This window comes from Zea mays, chromosome 10 (genome assembly GCF_902167145.1).
Source record: "Zea mays cultivar B73 chromosome 10, Zm-B73-REFERENCE-NAM-5.0, whole genome shotgun sequence".
Classification (NCBI taxonomy): domain Eukaryota; kingdom Viridiplantae; phylum Streptophyta; class Magnoliopsida; order Poales; family Poaceae; genus Zea; species Zea mays.
This window is the reverse complement of record NC_050105.1, coordinates 144,161,603-144,177,682: the sequence shown is the minus strand read 5'-3', so window position 1 is coordinate 144,177,682 and position 16,080 is coordinate 144,161,603. Positions and strand designations below refer to the sequence as shown.

At 49.8% G+C, this 16,080-nt stretch overlaps 1 protein-coding gene and 1 pseudogene across 2 annotated transcripts; both read right to left on the bottom strand.

The window, feature by feature from the left end:
- Positions 1-331: 331 nt before the first annotated feature.
- Positions 332-14,471, bottom strand: LOC110599587 (coproporphyrinogen III oxidase pseudogene; annotated as a pseudogene). Its single transcript, NR_148449.1, has 8 exons — positions 13,883-14,471; positions 8,935-9,010; positions 8,508-8,602; positions 7,741-7,824; positions 7,328-7,461; positions 946-1,070; positions 768-866; positions 332-547 (listed from the first exon to the last, which is right to left on the bottom strand). The product of NR_148449.1 is annotated as a coproporphyrinogen III oxidase pseudogene (transcript).
- Positions 3,264-4,153, bottom strand: LOC109942999 (homeotic protein knotted-1-like). The gene has a single exon (NM_001371026.1). It carries the CDS (start codon positions 3,786-3,788, stop codon positions 3,267-3,269), a length of 522 nt encoding a protein of 173 aa, NP_001357955.1. The 5' UTR covers positions 3,789-4,153; the 3' UTR covers positions 3,264-3,266.
- Positions 14,472-16,080: the final 1,609 nt, after the last annotated feature.

The following is a 16,080-nucleotide window of genomic DNA, read 5'->3' as shown; positions in this document are numbered from 1 at the left end:
AAATATAGTATCTCATATACTGAAGCCATATCCTCAATTTGTAACTATTCATAACCTTTTATATCCTAAATAACATGATTTATTTCCTAATAATATGATAAGGCTCAATTGTTGAAACTGTAAATGTTTTGTGGCCCTAAACAATTTAAACTATTTGTTGCTGTTGATGCACAACATCAAGCACTATGGGTATATACAGACCTGCCTGCATCAGTGAGTATTTCCAATAGGCAGGAGGTAAATGATACACCTGAAGCCTTTGTAGATACACAAGGCAATGATTCTCTCATTCACATGGGGGGGGGGGGGAAGGGGGGGAGCAGCAGATTAGATACAAACAGCTGCAGAATTATATCAGATTTGTTCACGATCCTACAGATATACAAAAGAAATAAAGAAACTACACGTGGTCTGATATCTTAGCGCTACACAAGGGAAAACTAACAAAAGATCTCAAGAATAAAGAAACTTCGGCTAATCAGATCCAATCCTTCGGATTTATGCACGCGTCCAGAAGTTTCCATTCTTCAGTCCCTTCTTCCGGTTTCTGCAAATGAAGTTCCATGCTAGTGTTGAGCTAAAGTTGCCCAAGTCAAAGGATGCACAGCAAATACATGATCATCATCAGCAAATACATGACCTTCTTCCCCCTCCCCTCTCAGGCTCTCAGCAGCATTTTGCTTTTTTCCAAGAATTATTGAGCATTCTCTGGTGGAGAAACTAAGACATGGTGATGTGTACCGAGTGCAAACAGTATTATAGCTTACATGATCATACTGCCACCGTGCTGTGAGTGGAAGGGACACGAGTATGCTCTCGATTCTTCCTCCAGTCTTTAGGCCGAATGTTGTACCACGGTCGTAGACCTTCAAAGGACGAGCATGTTAAAGCCAGAAGATAGGCATCCAAGCAAGACACTGGCTGTAGTCGCCTAAAACCGCTTACAAGGTTGAACTCCACATAACGACCTCTCCTCAACTGCTGCCATTCCTTGTGCTCCTCATTGAATGGGGTGTCCTTCCGCCGTTCTATGATCGGTATGTAGGCAGGAAGTACAGAGTCCGCACATTCTGTAGAGACAAAATCACTTTGGTTATCGTAGGCTAGCTGTTAACTATTGTCGGAGAGGAAATTCTCCGGCCGGGTGGCGGAGCGCACCCGCCCTAAATCCTAAGATGAGGAGGGGCCTAAGCGTTTTGCCTGCTAGATGGATCCGAGATGAACACAAGAACACACAAGGGTTTAGAGTGGTTCAAGCCGCCGGAGCGTAATACCCTACTCCACTGTGTGTAGTATTGAGCTTGAGAGTTGTATGAACTTGTGAGTCTGGGAGTCTAAATGAACTCGCCTTGTAACATCGTGTGCCTTCCCTTTTATAGCCCAAGGGAGGCACATACAAAGATACTGAGCCCCCCGACATGTGGGCCCAGGGGCAAAATGGAAGGAAGTAACTAATGCTATAACGCCTGGGCGATCTCCGAGCGCCATAATGTCCGTAGTTCATATAGTATTGATATGCCGCGCTGCTTCCTCGGTAACGCGCGAGTCATGATGAGTGTAGTACATGCGACTGTATGGACGTGCCGCCTGCCAATGGAATGGACAGGCACGCCGCCTGCGGGATGGTCTGGTCGCCGCCTGCCAGCGGAGTGGACAGGGCTCATTAAATGCTGAGGCGGCACATCGCCTGCCAGTGGAATGGACAGGGCTCATTAAATGCCGAGGCGACACATCACCTGCCAATGGAATAGACAGGCGGCGCGCCTTATCCGCAATAAATGCAGAGGCCGCGTGGCCCAGAGGCCTTACGTCAGGCTCCACCCGTTGACTTACGTCACGTGCACCGTGCCACGTGGCAGCATCGAGGCTCCACCTGAGTGGGGAGCAGAAGCGTACACGGTATGGTTCGGACATGTGTCGGCTCCGGACCCCCGCCTGGCCTTGATTAGGGCCTGGGTATTCTTTGTCCCAGAATCCCGGGACCCTGCTGTGAGTGGTCCGGACCCCATACAGAGGGGTCCGGAACCCATCCAAGGTGTCCGGTTTGCGCCCGTGGAGGTCCTGGACCTTACCCGGAGGTCCGGTCCGTATGTACAAGGGTCCGGCACTTTCCCATGGGGTCCGGACCCACTGTTGATACCTTAGAGTATATCGTCTTCTCTGGCCACGTGGCGGTCCCGGAGTCGTTCACGTGGTGGGGACGAGTGTTGTTCACCACGCAACTAGAGATAACCGCGTGGGCACTGCGTCTTCATACTGTAGTAAGGGGTACCCTAGTTTTAGGGTACCGACAGTGGCCCCCGGGCCCACCTCAGGGGAGGATACGAGCCTGTAGGTGGGGCCAAAGCTTGATTGGCGATTGGCGCGCTGCTTCCGTGCGTTTGCTGACGTAATCACCGCCAATCCGCCTTCGGTCACGCCAACTATCATGTCTGTCCCCGTGGCTGACTGACCCGCGGCCCCACGCCTGATGGTTTCGCCGGGCCACGCGCGAGGCGCCTCGATACCGCTGCATTGGTTTAAAAAATCACCCTCTCTGTCTTCTGCGGCGGCCCCGAGGAGGCGCAGTGCTGGCGTGAGCGGCGGTTCGTTCTTTCCGCACCCAGGAACCGACGCCCAAGGAGTATGACTTGTGGGCCTGGGCCCCCGTGTCATAGACTGGGTCGTTGTTTTCGGCGGAGATGAAGAGGCGCGCTACCGCGGGCGGCAGTTCGCTCCTCGCGTGGCAGTTCGCCTTCCCCGCACTTGGAGACCAGCACACCGGCTGTATGACTTGTGCACCCGGGCCCCCGTGTCATAGGCTGGGTTGCTTTGGTGCGCGTCGGGCGAGATTTTCCGCGGCGTCTCGGGGCACGAGCGGGAGAGTCTGCCTTGAAAAGGGATTCACCCCACATGCAGCAGTTACGCTTTCGCATTCTCTCCCAGTTGCTGCGCCCTTTCGCCTCCGAGCTCTCCGCGCCCCTTTGCATTTGCGCTCTTCGGCTTTCCGCCGTCGTAGTCGCCATGGCCTCGCTAGTCCATCCCGAGCGTTTCCAGTCTGAGGGGGCACTCAACCTGGTGCGCATCCTGCTCGGATAGAGCGCGCCGGCGTTCGCGGGGAGGATCCGCGCCGGCGCCACTCCCCTCGGCGATCTCACCGCCGAGGAGTTTGTGCTCTTCGTCTCCTACCTCTCCTGCGGGTTGGCGCTGCCGATCTCGCCCTTCTTCCTGCTGCTGCTGGAGGAGCTCGGCCTCCAGCTTTAGCACCTCACGCCCCACTCCATCCTTCAGGCGGCCATCTTCGCCCACCTCTGCAAGATGTTCGTGGGGGTGGCCCTCTTCCGCCAGTGCTCAGATGAAAGGATGTTGCGCAGCGACCTTCCGGGGATGGAAAGCGAGTTGAGTTGTGACTCCACCCTTCGAATGAACTCCATCGCCTCCTGCTGCGACCTCGTCAGCTCCTCCCTGAACTTCACCAGTATCTCGTGGTACGCCTCCATGAACTGGTCCAGCTCCGGCTCCGTCGCAACGGCCAGGCCGTCGAGCGTCGTGCGCTGCCGCGCCTTTACCTCCTGCGCTATCTCCGTCAGCCTCGCCGACACCTCTGGTGGTGCCCCCACCTTGTTGCACTCGAGGTAGGCAGTGAGGAGCGAGTAGTAGTGTGGGTGCGAGATGATCTTGGCCTTGATGGCCTCGACGTCGCCTCCGTAGGGAGACGACGACGAGGGTTCCAGGCGGCGCAGGCGGCACCGGGGCCCCATGCGGTGGAGGCGACAAAGAAGGCACTTGAAGATCCCCAGGCAGAGCATCGCGCCGGGGTCCAGCGCATTGCTGCACGGGCCGACGAGGCGAGCACGGCACCGGTGCCGCTCGGGATGAGTCCCATCCTAGTGTCGGAGCTGCCGGGGTCCTTGGAGCTGGTGATTGCTGGTCCGGTGGCCGACACTGAAGACGCCGCCCGGGAGGGCGTACAAGGTGTCGTAGAACTAGTGGCCGAACGCCTCCAGCGGGATCCTGCTGATGATGAGTAGCTAGATCTACAGAGAGAAGGCAAGGGTCCCGCTGGGAAGCGGCTTTATAATATTTTTTGGTCTTTGTAAGATACTTTTGAGTACTATTTATGGAGCAGTATTAGCACTTATCTGTATACTATTTGTCCTTGTTGTGTGTGGCGTTACCAACTCCTCCCTGGTACTTGGCCCCCCTGGGATGTAGGCTCGACGTGTCGAGGCTGGATACCAGTATACCTAAGAAAGAGTTGGCAATGGCCCCTAGGAGGTAGCCTCGACTGGGACCTGGACCTGTACACAGCTTCGGCTAGGAAGTGTTAGTAGCACACCTATAGGGCCCATCATCTGGTATCAGTCATCCTTTGATTCATGCAACAGGACCTGCAGGATTGAGTCTGGGAAGCCAAGCCTCATGTCCGGACCTACAAGATCACAGCTCCAAATACTAGGGCATCAGTTGCAGAGTGGTGGAGGTACAGGCTTAGGGTACGGGACCAGGCTAAGCGGCTACACAGCTCCGGACCACCCCAGGAAACAAGCACCCATTCTCTAGAACCGGGCCTGCAGGTTGCCGGACCCCCCTACATCAGGATAAGGGTCCCGAACTGCAAGCTTGGCTTACTCAATGCGGATGCCATCATACCAGCTAGGGTGGGGACTGTATGGGTGGGTTAGATAAAAAATAATATCTGGAAACTGCAGCAGAATAGAACCATCACAGAAGCACATCTGGGGGTAAATCCTTTCTTTATAACTCGATATGCATGGGTGCAGACCAATAGGCCGGGCTTATGAGGGCGGACCTCACCGGACTGGCGTACACGTATGCACAACCTAGTTACAAAAAGAAGAAACCTTAACCCCTCAGACTTGCTCCTAGGGATAGAACTTACGGGGATGCTCTATGTTCCAGGGGTTGGGAAGAGGCATTCCTTCAGTTGTGGCAAGGCGGACACACCCGGGTCGGCATACTTCCGTCACCTTGAAGGGTCCTTCCCAACTGGGGGAGAGTTTGTGGAGCCCTTCTCGGTTCAGTACTCGCCTTAGGACTAGGTCCTCGATCCTGAGCTCCCTACTATGCCCGAACCGTTGATGGTAGCGCCTGAGCGCTTGGTTGTACCGTGCATTTCGTATCGCCGCTTGCCATCTGCGCTCGTCGATGAAGTCCACGTCCTCATGCCGTAGTTGTTCCTACATAGACTCATCAAACGAGTGGACCCATGGGGAGCCCATAAGGATTTCCAGGGGAAGACAGGCTTCGGCCCCGTAGACCAGGAAGAACGGGGTCTCCCCGGTAGCTCGGGTGGGTGTGGTCTGGTTCCTCCATAGCGCGGACGGGAGCTCGTTGACCCAATTTGCACCATGCTTACCGCAGCGAAGTCGTAGTCGAGGTTGCGACCCTCGAAGTTTAGCCGGCGCTCACGCGCCATCTCCACAGAGACGCGGGCATCCTCGCCCGCACGCCTGCGGTTGAGTTCTACCCGCAGGTCACTAGACCTCTCCAGAGAGACTGGAGCGTCCTCTCCCGCACGCGCAGGTTGAGCTCCGCCCGCAGGTCCTCAATCGGTGCGGCCCTCACCGAGGGTGAGCGCACTGACGCCGACGCCTCATGTTGACGCCGGGATGACCGAGGCCTAGGCCTGGCTGAGCCAGAATGTGCCATGCTGAGTAGACGGTCGATATCGTCACGCCACTGCTTCATGGCCCCCGGCGAGGCCGTGGAGGTAGGAGGGTGGCGTAGCAACTCCCTGGCAGCTGATAGCGCCCCAGGCGCAGCCCTTGACGCTCTGGATGTCTGCGCAGGAATGTGCTGCCGCGCAGAGTGCACCGCAGCAACACCAGGCGTCGGGCGGTTGGTGGCCCGAGGTGTGGAAGACGCAGCCTCTTCCTCCATCGGGAAATCCTTGGGAATAAAGTCGTGGTGCTCGACGATCTGGACCATGGTGTCGAGCAGAAAAACAAGCAAAAACCTAATGCCAAGCCCCCTACCTGGCGCGCCAAATGTCGGAGAGGAAATTCTCCGGCCAGGTGGCGGAACGCATCCGCCCTAAATCCTAAGATGAAAAGGGGCCTAAGCGTTTTGCCTGCTAGATGGATTCGGAATGAACACAAGAACACACAAGGGTTTAGAGTGGTTCAGGCCGCCGGAGCGTAATATCCTACTCCACTGTGTGTAGTATTGAGCTTGAGAGCTTGTATGAACTTGTGAGTCTGGGAGTCTAAGTGAACTCGCCTTGTAACGTCGTGTGCCTTCCCTTTTATAGCCCAAGGGAGGCACATACAAAGATACTGAGCCCCGACATGTGGGCCCAGGGGCAAAATGGAAGGAAGTAACTAATGCTGTAACGCTTGGGCGATCTCCGAGCGCCATAATGTCCGTAGTCCATATAGTATTGATATGCCGCGCTGCTTCCTCGGTAACGCGCGAGTCATGATGAGTGTAGTACATGCGACAGTATGGATATGCCGCCTGCCAATGGAATGGACAGGCACGCCGCCTGCGGGATGGTCTGGTCGCCACCTGCCAGCGGAGTGGACAGGGCTCATTAAATGCTGAGGCGGCACATCGCCTGCCAGTGGAATGGACAGGGCTCATTAAATGCCGAGGCGGCACATCACCTGCCAGTGGAATAGACAGGCGACGCGCCTTATCCGCAATAAATGCAGAGGTCGCGCGGCCCAGAGGCCTTATGTCAGGCTCCGCCCGTTGGCTTACGTCACGTGCACCGTGCCACGTGGCAGCATCGGGACTCCGCCTGAGTGGGGAGCAGAAGCGTACACGGTATGGTCCGGACACGTGTCGGCTCCGGACCCCCGCCTGGCCTTGATTAAGGCCTGGGTATTCTTTGTCCTAGAATCCCGGAACCCTGCTGTGAGTGGTCCGGACCACACACAGAGGGGTCCAGAACCCATCCAAGGGGTCCGATTTGCGCCCGTGGAGGTCCTGGACCTTACCCGGAGGTCCGGTCCGTATGTGCAGGGGTCCGGCACTTTCCCATGGGGGTCTGAACCCACTGTTGATACCTTGGAGTATATCGTCTTCTCTGGCCACGTGGCGGCCCTGGAGTCGTCCACGTGGTGGGGACGGGTGCTGTTCACCACGCAACTAGAGATAGCCGCGTGGGCACCGCGTCTTCATACTGTAGTAAGGGGTACCCTAGTTTCAGGGTACCGACAACTATGATTCACTTAATTACACATATCGCACATCAGTCTGAACACTGAAATGCAACATCTAATTAGCTAAATATAGCTAGTACTTGAACGCATCCTACTCACTAAATGTGGAAATTCCATCCCATAAATGAACAAGTTTAGAAACCACTTTAGCAAGCTACCTGAATACAAATAATTCCATCCAATCATTCTAGCAAATGGTTTCACTTGTAGCGAAGTTGAGAAGCATTTCTTGATCGTAATCATTAAGGTCATCAAAAAATATTCCACCAAGCCCACGCCGCTCGTTACGGTGCTGCATTCAGACAAAATACGAGAATTCAACACAGGGTCCCAAAAACTGTGTTGAAACATCAACTGCTTCATCAAAAATTTAATAAAAGGCAACTAATATCTTCTCCTAGATTGCCACACTAGCATGACCATAAACCCTAAAATGATGTTAGGAATTAATTTATTCCATTGAGGAAAACTGGAGGTATCTGGATCAAATCAGCAAATACCAATCATGTGATTGCAAAAAAGGAAACCATGTGGTCTAAACTGTAGAATTCAAATAAAGAACTTAAAATACCTTAATATAGAAATAATCATCACACCATTTTTTGAATCTTGGGTGAAAACTTGGATCAAATTTATCACATGCTTGCTTTTGAACCTGAAATCAGATAAAAATATGTTAACGACAGTGAATACAAAGCAGGAAGTGCTAACTAGCAATAGTTCTTAACTAACTTATTGAACTCTTTTCTCTGCTCAGATTCCTCTCGAAATTAACACAAGGACTTTGCCTATAAGAAACACTAAACAATAGAAAGGTACGTGTAACTGCATTCAGCTATGTGCTTTGCATGTACAGAATGCATGTGTGAAACTAAGATACCCTTTTTGAGAGTAGAGCAATTGTAAACTAAGTTCATTAGCTACATTTAACTCCATTTTCCATGGAGGATATAAATATTACTAACTCCACAGCTAGCGTGATACTATCTACCCCCTCCATCCTAAAATAAGTACACCTGCCTCATTTCGAAGAGTCAACTAATCTCATGTTTGATCAGATGTATATAAAAAATACTAATATTCATGATACCAAATAAGCACCAATAGATTAATCACACCATATATTTTCATAATAAACCTATTTTGGATATATAAATGTTGATATTTTCCCTATAACTTTAGTCAAACTTGAAATAAGTTGACTCTTCAAAATGCAAGATGTGCACTTATTTTGAGATGGATGGAGTAGGAAATAAGTAAGCACTATCAAAGACATGAAAAGAGAACACCAAGAGTCTAGGGTGCATGGTTTTGCAACATGTAGGGAGTGTTACATACAGAATGAAAATGCTTCACGTCCTCTTCAATGATGTATGAGGGAGTCAAGTCAGTACCACCGCCAAACCACCACTGTCTTGGTGCACCAGGTGCATCTGCAGTTGGATGTCATAACAGATGAGTAATAAAAATCCCATTTCCCAATAAGACACTCACAACATGCAAAATGATTGTAATAGAGCTGATCATGTTTAAAACGTGGGTACCTTGTTAAAGTAAATAAAAATAAGATGAACCCAGTTCTCTCACCAATATCTAGGAAACTTCATCTATTTTAAGCCTGTATTCACTAAATGCAAAACATAAGACATCTAATTTATAGACGGGTCTTTGTATGAGGTAGGCACACACATTGAATAACAAAATCCACTGTGCAGGATATTAATTGTATTATAATACTTTAGGGTTTACTAGGATAGAAGGATACCTTTGGGTGCATCTGTCTCAAAGTAACGGTAGTTAAAATGCAATGTTGGAGCAAATGGATTTTTGGGGTGAAGCACCTGCAAAAGGAAAAAAGAATATGCTCCCTTTAGTCCATCTGTCCATGTATAATAGGTCAACACCAGAAGATAACATTATTGCCTAAATCGAGTGAAAATTTCACAACCATGAATAATAGCAAATCAGCACTATGCAAAGTAGAACAGATGGTGTGAAATTAATCACGCTCGAAAAAAATCAACAACACATAAATATAATCCATCTCTCTTAACTGCTTAACAGGGTATCTAAAAAAAACTATGCATTTCAGGTTGTAGCAGTGAAAATATGCGCTATATAGCATGCAATTAGCAATATTTAGAGCAAATGGGAACCTATACACTCAGAATGGCCAAAACAGGCAAAATTTGCTAAGGTGCCAACAGGGCCACAAACATCCTGATTCCTTGTGTGAGTTTCGCCGATCATACAAATGCAAGAGTGCTACTAGAGATGGCAACGGGTACCCGAAACCCGCAAACCCGATGGGTTTTACCCGGTATAGAGGCGGGTGTGGAAGCATTTTATCACCCGCGGGTACGTTATTGGACAAAATCATATACCCATCGGGTATATCGGGTACGGGTTCGGCTGCGTAGTACCCATACCCGTCTACCCGTGGGTAATTTCTACCCGTCAATTCATATACACAGGCGGACAGGCCAATATACACATGCAAGCAGGCTAAGTGGCTGACAAGTGGGCCTCAACTCAAGTTGTGCGTGACGTTGGATTCCTGGCCTAAAACGCACGCGACTACTTCAGCCTTTGGAGTGCCCATGTGCCTGTCAGCCTGTGCTACGCCGCTTCCGTCTGCGGACCAGTCAAGGCGTCAAGCAAACTGCAAACAGGCAAACAGCAAACCCTAGCTCGCTCTCCCCAAGCCCCAACCCACGCCGCCGCCGCTGGCTCTCCGCTCGGAGCCTCGGACGCTCGGTCGGCAGCTCGGTGCTCGCTCTCCCAAAACCCCAAGCGCCAGTCGCCCAATCCCCAACTCCCCATGCTGATTGCTGAGTCGCTGAGCGCCTGAACGGCGGAGGCATCCTGCTCCTGCATCCATGGCGGTGACCAATGACACCACAAACGACGACGGCCGGTGATGCTTCTTCTTGAACCTCGTTCCTCTTCCTCGTCTTAACCTTGTAGCTCCGCATGACCGCATCTTCGTCTCGCCCTTTGCTGACGCCCCGCCGTCCCAAAGGGACGCCGCTGCCACTTCGACCGAGCACCGCCTGCCGGATCCGAAGGACAAGAGCAGCAACGGCGACGGAGACCCAAAAGCACCTGCTATTTCTTCTTCGTCTCCTGCGCTTCCTACTCCGGCAAAGGACGGCGCGGGTGTGGGCAAGCCAAAGGGTGTCACATTCGCTCCTGGAGGTCGACACAACGTAAAGGCTGGTGCTAGTTGGCCTCATCGGTAAGAATATTTATGTGTTGTTAGTATTTTTTTGATTGATGGAGGTCGACAGATTTGTATGATATTTAGTTGTTAATTTCTACAGACTGAGAAAAATGTCTACAACTAGTGGGAGTGATGGAAGCAACCAGAGTCAGTGTCCAGCATCTGAAGCACCTATGCAAGAGTCACCATCTGTCACTGATTCTATCAACGATTCAGAGCCAATTGATATAGACGATGAGGATGAAGAGGACGAAGATGTTGTAGCTGGGTCCAAGAGGAAACGAACTTCAGCAGTTTGGAAAGAGTTCACAGAAGTGCGGATTGGAGGCAATGTACATGCAAAATGCAACTATTGCTCCAAGAAGCTTTCAGGATCATCAAAGAATGGGACTAACCACCTTCGTCTCCATTTAAAGTCTTGTGTGCAAAAGAAGATCAAGGTTAATGGAAAGACCATGGCACAGGCTTCTTTGAGGTTTGGAAAAACAGATGCTGGGACAGTTTCAGTTGAGAATTACACCTTTGATCAAGACATAGCTAGACAAGAACTTAGTGCAATGATAGTACTTCATGAGTACCCCTTAAGCATGGTTGACCATGTAGGTTTCCGAAGGTTTGTTGGTGCACTTCAGCCACTTTTTAGGATTGGGACAAGGAACACTATAAGGTATTAGAGTTGTGACTTCTAGTTGTACTTCTAGCTAAAATGTATTTCCTAATGATTTTGCTTTTGTTCTAGATCTGATATTATGGCACAATATGAGTTGGAGAGAAAGAAAGCAATTGAGTATATGGCTGGAATTCAATCAAGAGTTGCTATCACCACTGACTTATGGACCTCTGATAATCAAAAAAGAGGTTACATGGCTATTACTGCTCACTTCATTGATGAATCTTGGACCCTTAGAAACATTATCATGAGGTGATAATAGTCTTATAGATCTGATTGCTTGTCATATTTTCCTTATTTTGCTTGTTTCTCATATGTTTTCTTATTTTGTAGGTTCATTTATGTACCTGCTCCTCACACCGCTGCAGTCATTGGTGATGAATTATATGAATCCTTGGTTGATTGGAATCTTGATGAAAAGATATCCTCAATTACTCTAGACAACTGCACCACAAATGATGCGGTAATCCCTATACTTGTGAGGAACATTGGAAAGCATAAGTTGTTAAATGATGGTAAATTATTACACATGCGCTGTTCTGCGCATATTCTTAACTTGATAGTAAAGGATGGGTTAGAGGAGTTGAAAGATGCAATTGAGAACATCCGTGACAGCGTAGCTTATTGGACAGCCACACCTAAAAGGGTTGAAAAGTTTGAGGAAATAGCTAAGTTTGTCAAGGTTGTTGGCAAGAAAAAGATTGGACTTGACTGTAGGACTAGGTGGAATTCTACCTTTAGCATGCTAGAAAGTGCATTGCCCTACAAGGTTGTTTTTGTTAGAGCAAGCCGTGTAGATAGACAGTACACATCTTTGCCAACTGAGGAGGAGTGGAAATTTGCAGAGGATGTTGTGGAAAGGCTTAGGTTGTTCTATAATATCACTGAACTTTTTTCTGGGACAGATTATGTCACAGCTAACATCTACTTCACTAAAATTGCTGAGATTAGAAAGAAAATTAGGCAATGGTCGACTTGTGGCAACCCATTAGTGGAAGCCATGTCAGCTAATATGGTAACCAAGTTTGATAAGTATTGGACTGACATACAAGGGTTAATGGGCATTGCAACTCTTCTTGATCCCCGATTCAAGACCACAGTGTTGTTGATTTGTTATGAGGATTTACTTGGAATATCGGGTCAAGCATGTGAGGACAGTGTTAATGATGTTAAGAACTTGTTAGCTGACTTGATGCGTGAGTACCATGTAGAAGAGGATTTAGAGGGCAGCCAAACATCAACTCCTATAGTTAGCAACAATGATGACTACTTAGCTTCCATTAGTGCACGTGTTGCAAGTAGGAAGCCAGCAAACATGGGGTTTAAATCAGAATTGGACCGCTACTTGGATGAAGAGATGTTGAGCATGCAAACAAAAAACTTTAATGTGTTGGATTGGTGGAAGGTGGCGGGAACTCGATATCCCACTTTGAGGATGATTGCAAGGGATATATATGCTATCCCTGTTACAACTGTTGCTTCGGAGTCAGCTTTCAGCACCGGGGGTAGAGTTCTTAGTGAGCATCGTAGCAGGCTCACTTCTAAGATGTTGGAGGCTCTCATGTGTTCCCAAAACTGGCTTCGGAACAAGTACAAAGGTATACAGTTGGTTTGTTGTAGTCTGTAGAATTCATATTTTATTTATACTCATGCCTGAAAACTTATACATTTGTGTTTCTAGTTGATGATACGAGCAAGAAACCTGCTACCTTTTGGTCTTGTCTCCAAGACATACAAGAGGGCCTTCAGGTTATTCTTTCTAACTTGTCCTTGTTTGATTAATTTTGTGCCTTCACTGCTAACTAATTCTAAATTTGTTCATGTAGGAGCTTGCCCTTTGAATCAATAAAGTCAAGTCTAAACTCTAACAGCCTATTGCCTGCTTGCTGCAACGTCGATGATGTGATTGGTGTCATGGTCACATGTTTTTTGGTGCATGAAAAACTAGTTCTTTTGGTAGCCTGGTAGGCTGGTAGTGGTAAAGTAACTTTTTTGGTGCATGAAAAACTAGTTCTTTTGGTAGCCTGGTAGGCTGGTACTGAACTACTGATGCCTGTAATGAAATATCTGTGATGCACTGATGCCTGTAAGCTGCAACTTTTGAACTTATGGCTTGTAATCATGTGACTATGTGAGGCAATGGCGTGGCAGTGATTTGAACTGATGTCTTATACTTTTGCTACTGTTTTTTACCTAACTTAATTAATCTGAATCGGGTGGCTGCCGGGTATGGGTTACCCGTCGGGTAACAATACCCACTCGGGTACGGGTATGGGTAAACATTTCTACCCGCAACCGGGTATGGGTATTGTGTCGGGTATATTTTTTTGTCGCGGGTGCGGGTATGGAAAGACAATACCCGGCGGGTACGTACCCGTTGCCATCTCTAAGTGCTACATATACTGGGACCAAGGGACAGCTAACACACTAAGAGCAACTCCAAGAGATTAGCTAAAAAGACAAGCCAAATTTACTGATTTAGCTACTCTCTAAAATAGATTTTAGAGAAAAAGTGTAGGCTAATCCAACAGACTCGGTAAACCTACGGACTGAATAGAGAGTGAAGCAGGTTATCCAAAATTGGAGAGCGAAGACGAAGAAATAGAGAGCCACTAAATTTGAAGAGTCGTTTACAGAGTCTATTGGATACAATTTTCTTTTAATATTAGCTAAATTTATCTTTATAAAACCATACACCTAGTCTCTTGGAGTGGCTCTAACTTCCATGCGCTATTTCTGCATGCAACTACAGAATTAACATAGTGAAAGTGGAGAAGAGATCTAGGTTCGTCACGTCAATGCAGCAGAAAAGCCACTTACCGAGCTAATACCCGCAGCGAAGAATGGCACGGGGCCAGGCTTGTGGCCATCCGCGGCGACCTCGTTCTTGCCGGCCTCCCCCTTGGCGGCGCGGTAGGCGTCGGGTGGCATGACCCCGTAGACGACGGAGACGTTGACCCCGGCCTTCTCGAAGACGCGGCCGTCCTGCAGGACCCGGCTGATGCCGCCGCCGCCGCCGGGGCGCGACCAGACGTCCTCGACGAAGCGCGCCCCACCGCCATCTGCCTCCTCGAGCGCGGCGCAGACCTCCCCCTGCACCCGCCGTATCATGGACTCGAACCGCGCCCGCACGGACCCGGCGCCGCGCCCGTCCTCGCGGAGGAACGTCGGGGGCAGCTCGCTCTCCGGCGTCTCCTTCTCGATTGCCACCGCGGATAGGAGGTTGGACGCCATTGGGTTTTGGGTGGGTGGCTTGGTTCGGCGAGTGGTCGATTGGTCGTTTATGTAGGCGGCGGTTGCCACAGGTGGGCGGCGGGCGGCGGGCGGGATGCGGCCTGCGGTTTTGCGGCTGGGAGGGTCAAGGGGGGAGGGAGGTGGAGGGAGCGAGAGCGAGCTCCCGGGGTTCTGCACTTCTGGCCTCTCAGGCGATAAGGCTGAGTCCAGTGCACAGCCTCTCTCTCGCCCCTGCCACGTCAGCTCTCGCCTCCACTCTCGCCTCTGCTGCTCCAGTGTACAGGCTGTAGCAGGCTCCGAATTTTTTGTATTTTAGCCCTTAAACAGAAATAAAATCACGTTTAGACCTAAAAAAATTTTAAATGCAGTTTTGGACCCTTTGCTCGGCGCCATAGCCTATGGCGCCGAGCTAACACAGCTCGGCGCCATAGGCTATGGCGCCGAGGTCGTGTTGCGTTGGCACAACCCAGACGCGTGGCGTCGACGTGGAACCGAGCTCGGCGCCACAGATCTTGGCGCCGAGCTCGGTTGTGTTATTAAAATATTTGTTGCAGACATGAGCACAAAGCCCATCTAGCCCACTTGGTAGAGCACAAGGCTTCTAACCATATGGTCGTGGGTTCAAGCCCCATATTTTGCATTTTTTTTGTTTTTTTTTGTTTATGTCGTTGGTGTGTCTGTTTAAATTTATTTCTCGCCTAGATTTTTTTTATGCGTGCTGGTGATAAGGATAGCTACGACGACGGCGAACTGTAAGCGATAGATGGGTGGGGTTTGGACGGGTTCCCTCTCCAGTCTAGATCCAGATGCATCGCCTAGCTCGAATGACGTGTCCGTGCAGGAGTGTGCATGCTATGTGTGTGTGGCATGGCATGAATCATGCATGGCGACAATAAGACCGGTAAATCATCGTGCAAGCATGAGTTGCCTCAGCTCCGGCTCCTCATGGGCCTGACTGCCTGACTCAGAATAAACAAGACTTTTAGTATGCACGGAGGAACTGGGCTGATTAATTAAATTAATATAGTAGTACTGCTGATTTCTAGATTATTAGGTCATACATATGAATGGTCTTTACCTCCACGCAAGAGATGAGTACAACCCCTGGGTATGGTCCAAGCGTACGTATGGAGAGGAGCAACGGGGCGATCATGTATGTATGCATGTATAGTAATCGATTCTGAGCGACATGTAGGCTGTGTTCGGCGCTAGCTGGTCCAGCTTCAAAATGTCAAGAAGGGGGAGTTCGTTGTCGCATTTGACGGTGACCACACACGGCTGATGCGAACCGGGACAGCTCGGCAGTCCATCATGTTTGTCCGGGTGGGACGGAATGGCTCACCACATGCTCTTCCGTCCACAGAGACTATATATGATTCGCCCTAATGTATTGTATATCAGGTAAATGTGTATTCTATGCATCATTCATATGTATGACCTAATAATCTAGAAATCAGCAGTACGCCAACGACATAAAAAAAATCTAGGCGAGAAATAAATTTAAGCGGACACACCAACGACATAAACAAAAAAAACAAAAAAAATGCAAAATATGGGGCTTGAACCCACGACCACATGGTTAGAAGCCTTGTGCTCTACCAAGTGGGCTAGATGGGCTTTGTGCTCATGTCTGTAACAAATATTTTAATAACACAACCGAGCTCGGCGCCAAGATCTGTGGCGCCGAGCTCGGTTCCACGTCGACGCCACGCGTCTGGGTTGTGCCAACGCAACACGACCTCGGCGCCATAGCCTATGGCGCTGAGCTGTGTTAGCTCGGCGCC